At 35.0% G+C, this 18,663-nt stretch overlaps 2 protein-coding genes across 4 annotated transcripts; one reads left to right on the top strand and one right to left on the bottom strand.

The window, feature by feature from the left end:
* The first annotated feature begins 3,613 nt into the window (after positions 1-3,613).
* LOC121264341 (protein PHLOEM PROTEIN 2-LIKE A1-like) lies at positions 3,614-4,982 on the top strand. Its single transcript, XM_041167474.1, has 3 exons — positions 3,614-3,883; positions 4,026-4,141; positions 4,470-4,982. The coding sequence occupies exons 1-3, from the start codon at positions 3,626-3,628 to the stop codon at positions 4,837-4,839; spliced, it is 744 nt and encodes a 247-aa protein (XP_041023408.1). The 5' UTR covers positions 3,614-3,625; the 3' UTR covers positions 4,840-4,982.
* A 253-nt stretch (positions 4,983-5,235) lies between these two features.
* LOC121264340 (phosphatase IMPL1, chloroplastic) lies at positions 5,236-17,472 on the bottom strand. 3 transcript variants are annotated; one of them, XM_041167473.1, is made up of 11 exons: positions 16,938-17,472; positions 16,051-16,118; positions 15,336-15,469; positions 14,516-14,604; positions 13,936-13,993; positions 13,794-13,846; positions 13,097-13,195; positions 12,873-12,986; positions 11,723-11,824; positions 10,075-10,780; positions 5,236-5,617 (listed from the first exon to the last, which is right to left on the bottom strand). In XM_041167473.1, exons 1-10 carry the CDS (start codon positions 17,241-17,243, stop codon positions 10,682-10,684), a joined length of 1,122 nt encoding a protein of 373 aa, XP_041023407.1. In that variant the 5' UTR covers positions 17,244-17,472; the 3' UTR covers positions 5,236-5,617; positions 10,075-10,681. The 3 variants fall into 3 exon arrangements, with proteins under 3 accessions (XP_041023407.1, XP_041023406.1, XP_041023405.1); XM_041167472.1 differs by having other exon boundaries at positions 10,624-10,780; XM_041167471.1 differs by having other exon boundaries at positions 5,236-5,609; positions 10,624-10,780; positions 16,938-17,471.
* Positions 17,473-18,663: the final 1,191 nt, after the last annotated feature.

Genomic DNA, 18,663 nt, shown 5'->3' with positions numbered 1-18,663 from the left:
AAAATAGGCCAAAATATTTTATGTGCCTTTCTTTAAGGTTGCTAACTGAAACTTAGTCTGCATAATGCGTGAAGAGGACCGGGTGAAGAAGAGGGTGAGAAGAGTGGACCAAGTTGCACTAGAAGTTGTGCATTCGAGGACCTGGGTGAGGACATATCATTGAGGGACTAGTTTATGGCAGATAAAATGAGCGAGTCTTGAAGAACCCAATTCATGTAATTTGGGTTAGGAGCATCATCGATTGTAGGTGGACGCATGGATATTGAACCATCAATATAGCCAAACAAACAATGGCCTTTAAGGAAAAAGAATATCTGAGCCTTCCATAGAAGGTAATTGTCAATATTGAACTTGACAGTAATGGAATGAGTAGCTAAACTTATGATGGAGGAAGGAAGAGGGGAGGGAGATTTTTCTGCTGCCATGGGAAATTGCAGGAACCGAAATGGATGTGAGTCCTATGTAGGTTCTGATACCATAAAAAGGAAATGAAGAAGATGATAAAACAAGAAAATGATGCATAGAGCTCGACAAAATGCCTCGTAAAAGACTAAATTTTATAACTTCTATAAAAGATTTACAGACTCTCACTCTACACAATGCACTGTTCTCGTGTGCATATATAACACAGAAGTCCTAACAAACTGCAATTTAGAGATGGAATTAATCTTCACTGTACAGCTCAACAATTCTATTATGAAAATATTCTTCTAGATGATTCTGTATCATTCGGTTACAGCAGAGGCCATGTACTATCCTATACTATTCTATAGGTGCTGAGTCAGTGGCCTGCTCATTTGGTGGTGTAGTAGCCTTAATAGTTCGAAAATGAAAATTACTATCCTATTTCCTTCAATCATAAGTACGGACGTTTAACCTTAACTAACATTATATTCAACTAGGTCGAATTTTCTATTTTGAAAATGTACGTCCAAGATTATAAGCCGAAAGGAATCCATTTAAGTGAGAATCATTGTCATGATCAATTTAATTTGGTCAATTAATTTCTTTGCTTAGGTACTTGAGATTCGGCACATAATTTGTGTCTTTTTAAAAACAAAAAATAACGACTCTTGCTAGGACAATTAATGTTGAATCAAATTCATTCATGGAAAATTTCATACACCCTAATTAACTTATCAAAGTTATTAATGCCATGTGAATAATATCTTTCTTTTATTTAAAAAGATGAAACAAAAACTATAAATTTTTAAATAAATTAAAAAGGGGTAGCTAGCCACCATGCACCCAATGGGCAATGACCCTGACTCGATCGGGTGTGGTTGGATTCCTCATTATGGCCTGCATATATACATGCAACCATGGGGTTGTTGTATTCACCTAGTACCTCATGTTGGTCAAAGTCTAAGCCATCACAATATATGGCTAAATTTGGCCAACCATAGGTCTACTCATTATCATCTTATCTTGGACACCATGCGGGTGGCTGTCGAATAGTGGCCAAGATGGTTGAGCTCATCTCAATTCATCTCAAACAGCTAATCATTGATAGGATCTACGATTTTTTTTAATTTCTCATAAAAGTTAAACATATCTTAATGAAATTTACAAAACCCTATTATTAACAGATCAACTCAGATCATCCAAGATCACTTCAGACCTCCCCATCTCAATTGTTTTTTTTTTCAATTTTAGTTTCATTTTTTCAAATAAAAGAAAACTATTATCATGTGAAAGTCTATAAATCACGACATTTTTAAGATTGGGATTTATCTAAAATTTGTCATGGTATGATAAGTGCCTTTTTTTTTTTTTTTTTTTAAATATGAGTAATGCCACGTATAATTGTAGAGTGCGCACGCGCCGCACAATCATTTTGAAAAAGAGTGAGATCTATTATTAAAAAATTAATTTTTTCTTACAGGTCTCGTATTTGCCTACTTTTTTCAAAAGAATTGTACAATATTTACACTTTTTAAAATTACAAATATCATTTCTCAATAAGTATACGTGTCAAATCTTAATTTAGAAAAGTACAAAGATGATTTATAAAATATTCCTTATAATTATTACTTAAAAGGCCATTCAATTTACAGATATATATATATATATATATATATATTATCTAACAATATAAGCTCCCTCTACATGAATAAGTGAAACGCCTACTGTACATTATTTTAATAACTAATGATAACAATACAGATAAACGTTAAAAGGAAGTCTTCCTAAATATATCACATATGATCTCCACTAAATCAACATGTGATTTGTCATTTGTGGTTTTCGATTTAAATTCATACAAATTTAAACATTAAAATAGAATGACAAAAGTATCAAACCTCATATTGATTAAGTGGCTAAAGTGTGTAGGATAAGATTTTCATGTAAAATTTCTCAAACAATCTTAATCACTCATGCACGCTTAATTTGTAGGTAGGATATATCAACATTGGTTGTTAGTACAAGAAAAATAAATATTTGTAACAGATTATTTATAACGATAATGATTATTTACGACTAAAACAAACTTATTTGAGAGAAAATAATTTCTTTCAAAAAAAAAATTGATTATAAATAAATAATTTTCTCACATATATATATATACATGTAGGTAGAAAAAACAACAAAAAAAAAGGCAAACAGAATAAATATATCATTTCGGAATAAGCATTAGCAATTAAATTAGCCAAATGATTCGGTCGATCTGCTTTCGGTGTTGGATGCAGCCAGCTTTTTTTAGTGGTCCATGTTCGTAGCAATCTGATCTAGAATCAATCGTTTAAAGAATATGTCGTGATCTGCATGGATGCGCGCATGATCTCTTTCTTGCATACCAACCAAATCGAAGATGTTCTTCTACGGGCAGCTTTGAAGACCACTTTTATCATTCTTATCAACAACATTTTTCTTTACCCAAGCACCATGACTTTTGTCGTACAGGAATACAATAAATAAAAAGCTAAAAAGATGCTGTACGTCCTAAGAACGATCAACTTTTGAGTGGTTCACACGTCATTACAAGTAGGAATTTTGAGATACTCGACTAGTACGCCATAATTGAACAAAGCTATGATTTGAGTTAAATTGTGAGTAATAATATTTTATTAATTTAATTAAAATATATTTATTTTTATAAGTTAAGATAATTTAATTTTTTAAATTAAAATATATGAAATAGATTGAGATGAATTTAAATTTTTTTATAAAAAATTAAAAAAATAATAAATCTCATTAATAATTGATTTGAAATAAATTAGATTTGATTCAACAACCAAACATAACTTTAGGAATTGATTTTGCATTTATTTATTAATTTATTTTTCAATTTTGTATGGAAAATTGCTGGCCAATATTTGAAGAGATTATAAAGAAACTAAAGTTTCAAGTGTACATAATTGTGATTCTTAATATCACTAAAAAATAGTTGGGGGACCCCGATCGATCGGTCCATGGCAATTCATGTCTTAATCCAACCGATGAAACCAAATCATGCAAGCTTAGACAGGGTTCAGTTTTCAGCATATGTGAATTATTCCAAAGGAAATTCATTGATAAAAATAATAGTAATAGAAAAATAAAGGTAAATATGAATTATAGATCACAATGCAAATGACTAACTTGGCCCTCAAAGGCTATAAAAGAGTAGCATTCACGCGAGCGGATGAATGAAAAAGACTCTGAAGAGATGGGGGTAGGGTCTTCTGAGCTACAGCCAAATGAGGAACCCAGCCAAACTGAGACTCAAAACAGTGACACCAGAGCCAAGGAAGTGAATGAAACAGCAGCCCAGGTGAAAGTGAAACCCCCGCATAACTACGAAGTCCTGTTGAGAGATGCGGATTCCCCCGTCGACAGATCTTCCAGGGACAAGCTTTATGATCAGCTCTGTTCTGGACTACTCTTAAACCAGAAGAGAAAGGCAAGTGTATAGAGCACCCACTTCTTGGTTTTCCTAATTTGTCTTGTTCTCCTTTTACTTTTGGGTCTTTTTTTTTTTCTTTTTGGGAGGGGAGAGGTTCCTTCGATTGGTATTATCATCTTCCTCATTACTATTATTTCAGAAATATTGGGTTGACAAGAACTCCAACAACTGCTTTTTCTTGTATGCAAGAAATCTGACAATCAGTTGGATTGAAGACAAACGTTATTGGCAGTGGAGAAGCATTCAAGAAACCCGGTACCTAGCATTAGGCTCTATTCTTGTCATATTTTTTTCCCTTTTCCTAAAACATGTATGGGTGGAACAGAATATGCCAAGCCACTCTCCAAGCTAAATGCATAAAACCATTGAAAGTGAATAGTGATGCTTTAGGCCAATACACTATAATGGCTTGAAGTTAACTCTTCTCGTAAGGTTGTTTCATCTATTAAAGAGGAAACAATTAACAGAAGATCTGGACTTTGCTGGTAGTAAATTAGTTCATGTCAAAGAGGTACAAAGATAGAATTATTCAGTATGTCTTTCACAGTTCAGTTGCTAACCATTATAAGGTCTGACACTGCAGTGATGAAGTCATTGATGTTGCTGAACTATTAAATGTATGTTGGCTAGAAGTGCATGGAAAGTTTCAGACTGCAAACCTCTCACCAGGAACTCTATATGAACTAGCATTTGTCGTAAAGTTGAAAGATCCAGCTTATGGATGGGAAGTTCCAGTTAATGTCAGACTCACCCTACCAGATGGAAACAAGCAAGAACATAAAGAAAATTTGATGAAAAAGCCAAGAGGGGATTGGATTGAGATCCCTGTTGGCGAGTTTGTACCATCACCAGAAAATACAGGAGAGATAGAATTCTCAATCTATGAATATGAGGGTGGGGAATGGAAAAGAGGGCTTGTCATCAAAGGCATTACCATTCGGCCGAAATACTAGAGTTCTGAAATGATGGACAACATATTTCCAGCGTGTTCGGATCTTATTCTCTGCTTATGAATGTGAAAGCAGGAGAAAAGATTACGTATGTAATGAATAACCGGGAAAAGAGTAATGGAAGAAATGCTTATCATTTTGTATGATACCCAAAATCCTGCTTTACTGAATGCACATTTATTCTACAACTGGTCAGCATTAGCCAACGCAAATTATATCAAGCTAGCTTTCCTCTAAAAGGTATTCATTGTCAAATCCATAGTTTAGAAGTGTGAACTTCAGTATACAAACAGGTTCTACAGCTTCAATATACCATGTTCAATTACATGTAACCCCAGAAAAGGACCAAAGCCGCTAAGAAAGACTTCACTTCTATGTCTTCAAAAGACACTCTAAACATGGAAGAAAGAATATGTGTGTATATAAGCAAAATGAAGTTGCATGATCATACTGCATCATACATCTATAAATCTCATATACAAAGAATTCTATCAGAGGAAGTAAAGCTTACAATCCTTACACATGGAGAAGGGAATATACCCAGAAACACAATCACAAAACATAAGCATGCTTGCTCTTATAATGGGTACAAAGAGTTACTGATGTATGTTTTCCAGTGATACATCATGCCATGACTTAATACATGGTGACTAATAAAAAAAAAGAGGCTAAATATCATCTTTTCCTTCATCAGCATCTTTCATAGATTCTTCACCGGCAATAGCATCATAACCGCACTCCCTTCACTCTAATTTTCTTCTTTCTCAAGTTCTCTGGAGACCTTCCACATCCAAAAAGAGTTTGTGAATTACTTGCAATCCATGGCTCTACATCAAAGTCAGGCAAATTTCTTTCCAAACAGTAACATATAGGAAACTCAATAATGCAAATATCATTAAAACCACTGAAAGCAACCTAAGGACCCTGCATGGATACAAATGACTTTAAACCCTAAGAGGAACCAGGCAAAAATATCCTGCCTTAAAGAATCAATAAAATCTGGAAAAGAGGTGGGAAGATGAGAAGACATAATCTACAGCACAATAGAAGAAAATCCCTATGGAATAAGTGGGAAAATAAAAAATAAAATCTTTCAGAGGATTTTATTGTAAGAAGTAGACCAAGTACAGGTATACAAGTTCTTTAGTGTTTTTCAATTTACATATATGTGTGTGCATCTCTCTCTCTCTCTCCCTCCCTCCCTCTCTTATACATATATAAGTGGGAAGTTGGAGTACGTGTGATTATCCTCCTCATCACTTTTTCTACGTTTCTTTCTCAATCTCTCTTAACCTAACATCAACACAGTATCAAATCACTGAGCTTAGGCTTTATTTTCTTCACTTTTTGTCTGTTCTTTCTTTTCTTCCTCTGTTTTCTATCTCTTCCCTTTTCCTTTCGTGGTATTTTTCTTCTCAGCCTAGGGCATCAAGTTTCATCTTGACCAACACCCTTGATGGAAGAATGGTCCACCCTCAAGTCTCAGCGTGTAGCAGTTGTGTGGTTATGGCAATGCTCGGAGGTAGTCGATATCCTGATTTGATGCTTTGTTGGTCTTGGTCATCACAATGTCTAATACCCGTGGTGGTTGAGGTGTTGTTGTTCTTGTTTGTAACAAGCCAAAGAGGGCTGCCCATGCTACATTGGGTCTATACTTCAAAAATACTAATAAATGATAGAATTTGAGCCTTTAAAATCATTATACTCAAGAAGTTCTCTTTCTCAAGCTATGTGGGATCCCATTTACCACTTCTATACTCAATCCAGGGTATTACAATCTTCCCCCGTCAAATCCCTGACATCCTCGTCGGGCCATCATAGGTGGCACGGCTTAAGTCCCACACTTCTGATTGGATATATCTCTGATGCCATTTATAATGACCCAAGGAAGGGCCAGGCCACATCTAGGCCTATACTCCAAAAGGACTAACCAATTATATAAATGAAGCTCTTTGGAATCATTATGAAGGGCAAGAAGCAATGTAGGGTCCCATTCACTACCTTCTCATACTCAATCCAGATATTCATTTGCCATCGATGTTGTAAACAGTGTTATCCTTTGCTGTTATTGTGTGTTGCTGCCCAAGTTGCCTGCTGAAACTGTTGTGGCTAACATTAATAGGTGAAGATTGCAGAATAAAATTCCATCTCGGTTTGTTGTAAAAGAGAGGATCCCTATTTGGTTATAAGGAAAGGATCTTATTTCTCAAGTTGGACTATCCATGTTTGAGTTGTTCTCCTATCCAGGGTTTTGACTCATTGATGGATTGATTTAATCAGAATATAGACGGATTATGTAACACCTTCTTCCCGTAGGCTGGGAGTGTCACATATTTTTCATAAAATAAACCCGTCAAGAGACCTCGTATTTCATAAATGAAATTAGAATTTATTTTGTAGAAAAAACTATCTAATAAAAATGTTCTTCAAAAACATTAAATGAATAAACTGAATAAATTTATGTTATAAAAGCAAATTTTATTCTAGAAAGTCTGAAACTAAATCAACTGCTCCTTCTAATCCTGACCTGCCTGCTCGTATTCATCATTCTCACCTGGGTGGTTAAAAACATGAAAATAAACTAAAATGAGTCGAAGACTCAGCAAGAAATCCATCACAACGTAAACATAATAAATATAAGGTTTTCATAAAAGTTTTCATGCTGAGAGTTTAAAATTCATGACTGTTCATACTGATGTTTATGCTATGCATGACTGATTTATCTGAATTAACTGACTGATTTAATTGATTTATCTGACTGGCCAACACACTTAACCCTGTGTGCGAAGTTGTGCATTGGCTCCACGTCCCACGGCCGCAAGGGGAGCCGCTGATAGTATTCTAGCATACTATGGTGGACCACGTCTGAGTTCATGGCGTGCACATCCATCCTGAAACTGAACTGCATTGATACCATGCATCTGAATGGTCATCTGATTAACTGATTTGATCAACTGATCTGATCTTATCTTGCACTTTGAACTTAAGATAGCTTACGTGTCTTATACACATGAGATGCATGACATAATACATACACTTTGAACATGATGCGGAATGACATGATCGTATGCTATGCTGGATGACATGTTTGCATATGATATGAGTGGTTCATAAATAATGGTTGTCAATGAACTGGCTTGAATAATACTTATATATAAGCTAAACTGTGATGATCCTAATTTATGATCAAATTACTTACCTCGCTGCGCTTCTTCTTGAATAACAATTCGTAACTCGACACCTATATGCAATAATAACTATCAAATAAATATTCTGTTTATCACAAAAATCAATGAATACTGATATCTTAAATTATTTACAATACTAATAGCATATTCTTACTTTCAAAATATAACTTAGTATAATATAATACTTGAGATATAATCAATTCTATTAAAAATAAGTCATAAAAACTTAAATTCTTAAAATATGTTTCATTTCTTATAATTAACATAATTAAACAAGAAATAATAATATCATTTAAATATTCTTAACATAATAATTTTATTAAAATTCTACCAAATAGACAACAGAATATTAACAAATTATGAGGCTCAATAATATACTTTAAAATATATTTCAAATTCTTTAAACACTTCCAAAATAGTCTTTGACTAATATAAAAACTCACATTTAAAATACTAAGCCCAACCCAACAACAAATAAAATACTCAAGCCCACAAGCGTACAAGCCCAATTAAAATTACAAGACCCTTTAAAAGTAAGCCAGCATCCTTTGTCTTAGGAAAAGCACTGGCCGTATGGACTTAGGTAGGGCCCAAGGGCCCGTTATAAATCAAAGCTTTGGAGATTTAAAACATACGGAAACAGCCAAGAAGGAAGGGTCGTGCGATAGAGGGGACTCACCGAGGGCAGTGGCACGGTTCGGTGATTCTGGGTGGCTGGAAGTGAAGGTGGCGCAACTGGAGGTTCGTCTGTGGTGGTGCGACGCCGAAGGAAGTGAACCGTGCGGCAGTGCAACCGTGGTGTTGCTTGGGCTGGGGAGTTCTATCACGCCGAAAAGCAACCGAGGGAGAGAGAGAGCAGGGGCGACGGTCGTGGGCTATCGGAAAGGAGTGAGTTCGACGGGAGGTAATCGGCCAGCGGTTTATGTGACGCCTAAGCTGTCCCCGGCTTAGGGTGGTGGTGGACCAACCTGGAACGGGCCGCTGACTGCGTTGAGGAGTTCGTCAACGGTGCAACATGCTGCAGTGTGGTTGAGCTGGGTTCTCGGCAGTGGTGGTCCATGAGCTGGCACCGGCGTGATCTAAAAGTGGTGGTGGCGCTCCGACATCTTCTGTGGTGGACTGCGGCGAAGCAAGTGGCTCGGTTGCTCTATTTCGGAAGTGGAAACAGAGGCTCACCATGATGAGTCCGTGAGGTGCGTGGTGAGGCTTACTGTGTTGTCCGAATAGTGGGTTCGTTGTCCTGGAGGTTGTTGACAGTGGGGTCGGCGTGCTCTGGGCAGAGGGGCTGAGCGTACATAGAGGGGAAGGCTTCAAGGGAGGTTTGCGGCTTGGAGTTTTCTTTCCATCCAGAAGTGATAAGCGTAATATATATATATATAGGTGATGAAACAAGAGGAAACCTAGAGGAAAAGAAACGTGCATGAGCATGGGAGTGGAGACGTGCGGAGTGGAGAAACTGGTCATCAACTGAGTAAGTTTTCACGGTTTAAAGCAAACGGGGGACTCGGGTTTTGGGAGTACGACTTTTGGAGTTGGGAGTTGGTTTCATTAGGAAATTTATTCAACTAGTTGTGACTATTGCACAAAAAAACTCGGGTCATACATAAAATATCAATAACAATATAATAATAATCCTATTAAAATTAATAAATGTAAAACCTGACAATAGTAATAATAATAGTAGTAGTAGCAGTAATAATAATAATAGAATATTTATAGTTATATGAAAAATACATAAGACTTATCTTATGGCCTAATCTTAGGATCGGGTTGTTATAGATTAGTAGCGCATCTTATCTTTCAGCTGGCGATTGGAAAAGAAAGAAATAGTTAATATATTCAAGTTAATTACTTACTTACAAAACTTGATTGGATTTAGTTTATTGTCTGGTTCAAGTTGAGTCAAATCAGGCAAACCTAGATCTATTGGATCAGACAAACGTAGAGATCAAATCAGGTCAACCCTAATTCACCAAGTCATTCTATCCCAACCGATCAATCCACTTCAGGCATTCTGGCAGGTTCATAAGCAGTTTCGTGCTGTTTATACCTGGGTCAACACAATGAAGAGCTTTTTCTTGCCAGTACAGCCATTTCCAGCCTGTTACAACTGAGTTTCATCCAGTCCATCCATTCTCCAACCCATGCAAAAGTTTTCAGCTGGTCATTCTACGCTACTTCAACTAATGAAGGAAATATAAGGTAACAGTGAAGTTCCAAGAGCTTAATGCTTAAAACTATGGGGATTTGTCATTTCTGAAAATGTCTATTACAATAGGTAAAATACTGTGTGTGTGAGTGAGAGAGAGAGAGAGAGAGAGAGGATAAGTTGATCTATAGCAGGAGACAGCCTACAGTTCATAAACATAGTGTCCATTTAATCCAATTTCATATTGATCACATTACGATGATATAGCAGGATAAACATTTTGTCCAGAGAATCTGATAGTTTCAAATATATGCCAATATACCATGCTGACTATATCTTATGATCTGCGTGCTCGCAAGCTAGAGTATATTGACTAATAAAAAAAGGGAACCATAGCAGTTGGGAGATCGCAAGAGAAGTAACAATAATTCAGAGTACAATGGACCACACCTGCAGCGCAGAAATCTTTCTAGCAGAGTTGACAACAGAAGACAGAAATCTTGGTATCTCAAAGATCTGCATGATAATTTTCAGGCTTGTACCACAATGAGAAATCAATTTCTTTTCTCTTCAATTTCTCTGTTGCAGGTCCAATTCTCTCCAAAAGCTGCATTTTAGAAGAAGTAAAAAACTAAGAAATTTAAGAAAACTTGGGCAAACACTAATGATATTCTGCTATCTTCTTTCCTTTGGGCTTACGTAATTTTATTTTACATTCAAAGTATTGTTGCAATTCAATGATGATATGTAACATTAGATACTCAATTGAAAATGGTCCCCGATCTTCATGTTAAATCCCCTCAGAATATGAAAAGAAGATAATGAGTAATAAATCTTGTTTGTGGAAGGAAAGAGTAAGATTCCACTATATTGAAAATAAGGTTACAGGCCCCTCTTTATATAGATGATAATGCTCATCTATTTTAGGGATATTTACAGCTAATCTAGAAAGGAAATCAGAACTACCTAAAACTGAAAGCTATAAAACAGGAAACTTATATCTACAGATTTGGTAACAGACTACCAAATCTCCTAAAATCATGGGATAAGAAAAATTGATCTGTTAGCTGTAGATCTCCTAGATATTAGCCCCTAATATTGCTAACAGATCCTTAAACATAAATCTCTCTATAATTCTACAATAAATTTAACTGCTTAAAGAATAATACTCAAATAGTTGTCAATCAAACCAAATTTTTTGAGAGAAGGATACAAAAAAGTCTTTGGTTTTATATTTGGTAACTAAGTTTTCAGAGTCTAAGTCAGCTTGTATCTGACCTCGGATAGTATGGAAAGGAAATTCTGGAATTCTTAACTGCAAATACACAGTGAAAATTCCAAGAAATAAAATGCAAAATAAAACTTCAGTCATCTCTTCTTTGTTTTTTTTTTTTTTTTTTTTTTTCCAATTAGGAAATTGGAAAAGAATACAGGAGGCAGTGTTTACTACGCCAACAGTCTTAAGATTTATTACATGTTAGCTCTAAGAAAACTAATTGATGTTAATATTGAATACAGGATTATGGCAAAACAACCAGTGACAACTAACCTTTTCATGCAGCGCACCATTGGATACTAAAATAGATCTATCAAACACGGAAAACTTTCCACCATCCATGCGAGTAACCATGCCACCAGCTTCTTCAACTATCTGTATTTTGAGGAATGAAAAAATTCAACAGTAAAAGACAAACAAATTTTGAACATCGTAATTGTTTTTTGACAAAAAACCTTTCAAACATCATAATTCCTTCAAAGAAGCAATTTCTTTGGAGAACATTCTTGCACAGTAAACTGAATGAAGTGTGTTCAGATTTGTCAACGGAGTTCTCTGGAAGGATATCTTTCAAACTTCTATGTAGTACAAAAACAACTGTTCAACAAATCCTAAGTTTAAGTTATTCATGGGATGTTCTACCCAATAAAAGCTGGCATGCAAAGCACATGTTGACAACACACCCATGCTCACCCTAACCTTTGTTTAAATGTTTATGAGTACACCTTAGTTTACACTTAAAAATCTAAAATAGCATCTAATGTATGTAGGATGTTCAACGTGATGACCGTATGTCAAGCACATGTCAGCCCCCTAGTTTCTTTTTAGAAACTTTCATAAGACACCTCTATTTCTCTATTTAAAAACCTATTCCGTCTTTCCATGCTGAACCCTGAATGCCATCAAAAAGAAAAATATCCCTGAAATAAATTTTCTTTCTGCTGGGGAGGACTTCCGTCTGCGGCTGCAGAATGTGGCAGAGGATGACTGGCCAAAGCAATGGGAAGGAGGTCAAACAACAGAACCAAAAGGTAATTGCCAATTTGCCAGTATTTGCTACCACCAGGACAAGAAAAAAAATAACACCACCCTGTTCTAATTCAGTTCTACGTAGAAACCTTTCTCGCTCCACAGAGCCAGCAAGATTCCTCTGTTACACTCTCCCTCTCTCCCCCTCCCCATTCTATCGAATCTGACAGAAAAAACTAACACAGAAAATATATAAAATATAAACAGAACTGGAATGCATGAGAAGTGCTGGGGAGGGCGTGCACATGAACATGATCAAAGAGAATTTTTCCAACAGTCAAGGGCTCGGACTTTCTCACAGCTTTTCTCTCTGATATTTCTTATTTCACCAGTTTAAAATAAAAGTTTTTCACGCAAATCTATCAAAACCATTTGTGAAAGCAACAAGTTTTACCAAAGCTCCAGCTGCCATATCCCATGGCTTTAGACGATACTCCCAGTAGGCTTCTGCAATCCCCAAAGCTACATGACACATGTCCACTGCAGCGGCCCCAAGCCTTCTTACGCCCTAACATTGAAATGATTTGTTGAAAAAAAAACATTGGCAGAGAGAGAGAGGTTATCCAAATTATTTTGACAACAGATTATCAGTGAAAAGAAAAAAGAAAAAATTAATACCCGGCTGACATCAGTGAATTCTTTAAATAAATCCATGTTGGTAGCCCATGGGTCATCATGTTCATACCCAAACCCTGTCACTAGAAGGGATTGCTCCACCTTAAAACAGGTGGACAAATGTGAGCACGACTTCTCTTGAAAAATCATTGAGCATATTGTAAATAGTCCTCCATTTTATCTGATTTTTTTTTATCAGTCCATTTTATCTGATTATCTCAAACAAAATTTCTTTCATGAGCATTCTCACTAAAATAAAAGAAGCAACATAATGAAGGATTTGTGACAAATAAGATATAACTTTCAAGGTAGTTAAAGCCTATGCCTCAGCAAGTGCCTTAAACACAGATGCATAAGAAGATGAGAAATTATAGTTGTAGTCTTGAGTGTGCAAGCGCCGTGCAATCATTTTGAAAAAATTGAATAAATATATGACCTACATGAAAAAATGATAATTTTTTAATAGTGGACCATACTCTTTTTCAAAGCGACTGCACGAGCTTGCGCACTCCACGACTGCATGTAGCATTACTCTAAAAAAATATCTTACTGACAATAAATGTTCAGTGCATCATTTTGTCATGTGTTGCCACCAGTATCACACAAAATTCGACAGCCTGAAATTGGGGCCATCTACTTAAAATTAAATAATGACACAAAGGCATATGCTAAGGATAAAAATTAATAAATGGTCACTCACCTGATTAGTTTGACTCACATGAATTTTTTGACCGTTACAGAATGCTCCCCCACCTATCATAATGTGAATTAATTTCTACTACCAATGTATTGACTTTAAAATACAATGAAACAGGTGATAAAGCTAATCAAAACTTTCTTACCAGCAGTTGCAGAAAATATGCGGGTGTTCCAACACATTGGGCCCCCAACAAACTCTACCTGAAATTCATATCTGCTAACTGATCTTCTTATTTCAACAATTAAGCAAAGAAATATACTCCACATAGTCTTCTACAAAAAGCTGAGGGCTAATACTGTTGCCTATCAATATTTTTCTACTCCATTAAAACGTACTTGACTGAAGAGTTTGCAAACAAAATGTACTTTCATGGTTAAACCTCACCTGATACTATTTCTCGAAAATTTGTTTTCTAGTATTGACTCATGTTATTTCTCATTGTACGTATTCATACTCTCTGTAGAGTTAAAATTTATAAATTGAATTTAATAAAACTCTTAGATTTCCCTCACGTCAGTGGAATATCCCTATAAAAATTCTAGAATCGTGTATTGACTAAAGTATCATGTTCACTTTATATTGCGAACTTAACAGTGGTAATATTGTATTTGGTAGCATTAGCAAACAGAGGTACTTGATCATGTACTTTGCAGCTGATAACCCAATAGAGAATCACACATACAAAAACAAGTCATAAACAATTTAAATCATGCTTTAACTACCACAGCAGCAGTGGCAGGTTTCCCTCGAAATAGAACTCCAATAGAAACAGCAAAGCTAGGATAACCGTGAGCAAAGTTTGTTGTTCCATCTACAAGAGTATCAGATTCAGACATCAGACAAATTATGATGTGAAAGCAGCATCTCTGTAATCTGTACATACAGAGGTGAAAAATCAAATATCAAGCAAATGGCACAGTAAAGTCTAAAAGGATCGGCATGGGGTGGGATACAACTGACACAGATTTTAAAAAGGTAGAATCTATCTTGTACATGAGTCATTTGAAGATGTACCTCCTATCTTTCATTTTGAATTTTACTCTTGTTTAATCAATTGAAAGACAATAGGTCAAATATAAGCTTAACTTTTGAGTTTGAATTGTATATGTCTAATAAATTTTATGCTATATTCTGCACTTTGGTGTCCTCATTGAAATTTAAGAAGCGTCAACAGACCCTAGCCAGATAATGTACTTCCCATCATTGTACCTTTCCTAAAACCATAGTAGCTAGCGCCTCCCTCTGTAATACTTACACGTGTGTTATTTTAGGACTCTCCCAGCCAATTTTTAGTCCATCAACTTGAATTAAATATCTCTTTTTTCCTCAATGCATTATGTCTCTAGGGAACATGCCCAATCATTTTGGGTCAATTTTGTAAAAGTATACAATTTCTAGAAGATTTTGCTCGATAGAAGCCACGCCCTATGTTTTTGGAAAATGAAACTCAAAAACTAAAATCCCAGTTCCAATTCTAGAAGATTTCTCAAGTATGAACGTAATTATCAATCCCAATAGAAACAAGTATACAAAGAAACAAACCTAAAGGATCAATGCACCAGAGATAATCGGATGAAGTGTCTCCTATAACCCCTCCCTCCTCCCCAAGAATGAGGTGATCTCCAAAATTCCTTTTAACAACTTCTAAAATAGCAGCTTCACTCATCTTATCCGTCCTGCAAGTAAATTTTGTAATGATGGGAAATTTTGTTTGCCGAAATCTAATTCTATTCTGCAAAGCAAAAACTAAGAGACATAATCAACAACACAAAAAATAAAAAATAAAAAAAAGATGCAATCTCAAAAGGATAATTAGACACAAGTAATTACATAGGTCAAGGAGTTAGAATGGTCAAACTTTGCTAAGATCTCAAATAACTTATATGGAGCATTCTAAACTGACTTCTTGTATCTATTTAACTTACGATTCTGTGCCACCAAGAGAGAAATGGGGAGAGAAAGAGAGAGGAAATAAATAGACAGAGGGAAAATTTTGCAAAAGCATATCTCTACCATTGAAAGGCTGAGCATATATTGATGAAAAGGAAACACAAAGATAGGCACCTACCATTTTTATTATGTCGTGGCAATGCGAGGTAATTTGCAGTTAAAAGCAAATAGAAACTTCTGGTTTCCATGCAAAGAAGATTTTATATTGTAGCACTAGAGGTTATCTGAAAGATAGAAGCATAGACTAATTGCAAGAAAATTCCAAAAAACAAAGCAAGAAAAGAAAAGAAAGAAGGAAAGTCCTTACTCGGTCACCAAATCAGTGAGTCCTTTATATGTGATATTTCGAGGCTTATTAACAGCATCCATCACAACCTGGAAAGAAAAGAAGACATATGTGAGCAACCACAGGCAGATAATTGAAGAATTATAGTCCAGATATTTCTAAAGGAACCTTTCATAAAGTGGAACAACTAGCAATCCACTATACCAATATTTTTTTTTTTCTTTTTGATAAGCTAGATATCATAAGGTTTGGAGCAACTACACAGAATGGACTTTTTCCTCTTCACATTTTTTTACTAATTCGGTCATACTGCATCATCCAAAATCCATTCTTTGTTGCCTTTTGCAGACACTTTCAACCCTTTTTTGACTAGTATGTTATAGGGGCACCCATAAATCTTGGACTCCAAAAATTTCGAATTTTTAAATTAAGACATGAATGAAGTACAAAAATAGAAAGGACCAACTATTTACCGATATTCTACTCGGAAAAATTTTCCTTCAAGGCTAAAATATTGACCTTTCTTGCGTACTTCCAATTAAATCAGGCTTATGTTCTTGGGGAGCCTATAACTGTAAACTAAAAATTCCAGTCTTTTAAACTTAGTCCAGCATCAATTTAACTTATTAGTTGCTAAATGAAGCCCAAGTTCTGAAACATTACTTCATCGCCTTATTTTCTATAGCGTTCACACCGAGATAAACTTCTGAACAATCGACGTCCCAAACGGCTAAATCAACTACATATCCACATGTATACATTTAAAAGCTCATGAACTGCACACTTTCAACATAAACTTAATTTCTGAAACTTGAACCGCATTGGTTAAATGAGACATGAAATAAATAACCATCGGGGCTCCTATCACAACCCAAGCATCTGCACAGAGAGAGACAGAGAGAGCAAACCTCAGCACCAGTCTTAGCAGCAGATTCAACCACCTGAATGAGCTGACTAGGTGGAATGTGTCCAGTTGATTGGGCACCTATCTTTGGGTACTGTTTGTGGTTGGGGATTTCTGATAACACTGCCTTTGTGCAAAGTTCTCTTATGGGTTTGACCTTCAAAAACCGAATTCCTCCAAACCCGTGCTGAAATTTCTTGCTAAAAAGCAATGAAAGACGCGGGTTTTCATGAATTGGTGATGGAACTGATCTGGGTATTTGAGAAAATCTCAGAGGAATACTTGGGGAGAAGACCATGGACCTGCCCATTTGAATTGGATAAAGATTGAACGAAACTCCAAGACTTCTCGAGTTTCTGTGCAATGTATTGGAGCTTTTGAGCTATTGGGACACTGTGCTTGTGCCACAGAACTTGTAACAGTATCGGATGAAGATGAGGGAAGTATTCTCTTCGATTCTTCTTTTGTTTGTTTGTTCGTTGATTTTGGTTTGTTTTTTCTCGCGTTTCAGGTACTATTCTCCCACTTGCACGCACTATGATAAGAGCTGGAAAAACAGTGTTTAAACTTTAGTAATCGCTCCATCGAATGATAACTATTTAAATTTGAATAAAATTACTCTGCTTTTCAATTTTGATCGCTCCATTTAACTGCTGAAAAAAAAAAATAGGAAGTAATTTTAAATATATTAATTTTTTCTTTTTAAAAATATTTAAATATATTAAAAAATTAAAAAAAATAAAAAAACCACTTGGCAGTACTCCAGCGGTAAGCCCCACTCTTTAAATTTTAACTATTGATCCATAGAATTTTTCTTTAGAATAGGCTCAATTGCGTGGATGGATATAATATCTAATAAGATTTAAATTTTAAAATTTATATTAAAAATTATATTATATTATGTAAATATTTACGTGTATAATACACACTAATAGAATTTTTCCTTGTATAATTTGGATTTTGGATTTATTTATATGGCATGTATTGCACTTGTTTTCCTTCTGTAATAACATATATTAGAATAATTTATTTAAAATAACATCACACGTTTTGGGCGCCACTCATCTAGAGGGAGTCTAATTTGGTTTCACAAACCTTTTAAATCATCTCATCTCATCTCATCTTATCGCACATTATCTCAATATTAAAAAACTATTCAAACATAAATATTTTTCAATTTCAAATTTTTAAATTTTCAATTTTTTAATTTTTTCATCTAATCATTACAGTTTTTCTAAACTCCAAAACAAAACACAAAAATAATTCAATTCAAATCTCAAAACTAAGATTATATTAAAAAATTATATTCTCTTCCTCTTTTAACTTTATTTTTTTTATTCAACTTTTTATCTCCCATTTTCTAAAACCCCATAAAAAGTTTAACTCAAACAATTTTATTATTATACAAATTATTTCACTATTATTAACAGAGTTCTCATCTCATTTCATCTCATCTCATATGTATAACCAAACGAGGCCATCCACAACGGAAGTAATTAACTGTGAAAAATCCTACTTATCATCCCCTACACTATACACCAACATGTATCAATGTGTGTTTAAATAAGACAAAAATTACAAATCATATATTAATATATTGTGTAGAGATGATAAGTAGCATTTCTTATTAACTATTAGATACTTTTGAAATATGGACACGTAATCATCCAATCTATCAAAATATGTAATGTATTAAAAAAAGAGTTTTTCTACATATAGTCACTTTTGCA

Source organism: Juglans microcarpa x Juglans regia, chromosome 5D (genome assembly GCF_004785595.1).
Source record: "Juglans microcarpa x Juglans regia isolate MS1-56 chromosome 5D, Jm3101_v1.0, whole genome shotgun sequence".
NCBI classification, from domain to species: Eukaryota; Viridiplantae; Streptophyta; class Magnoliopsida; order Fagales; family Juglandaceae; genus Juglans; species Juglans microcarpa x Juglans regia.
Note: the sequence above shows the minus strand (reverse complement) of the source record. Positions and strands in the feature narration are given on the sequence as shown.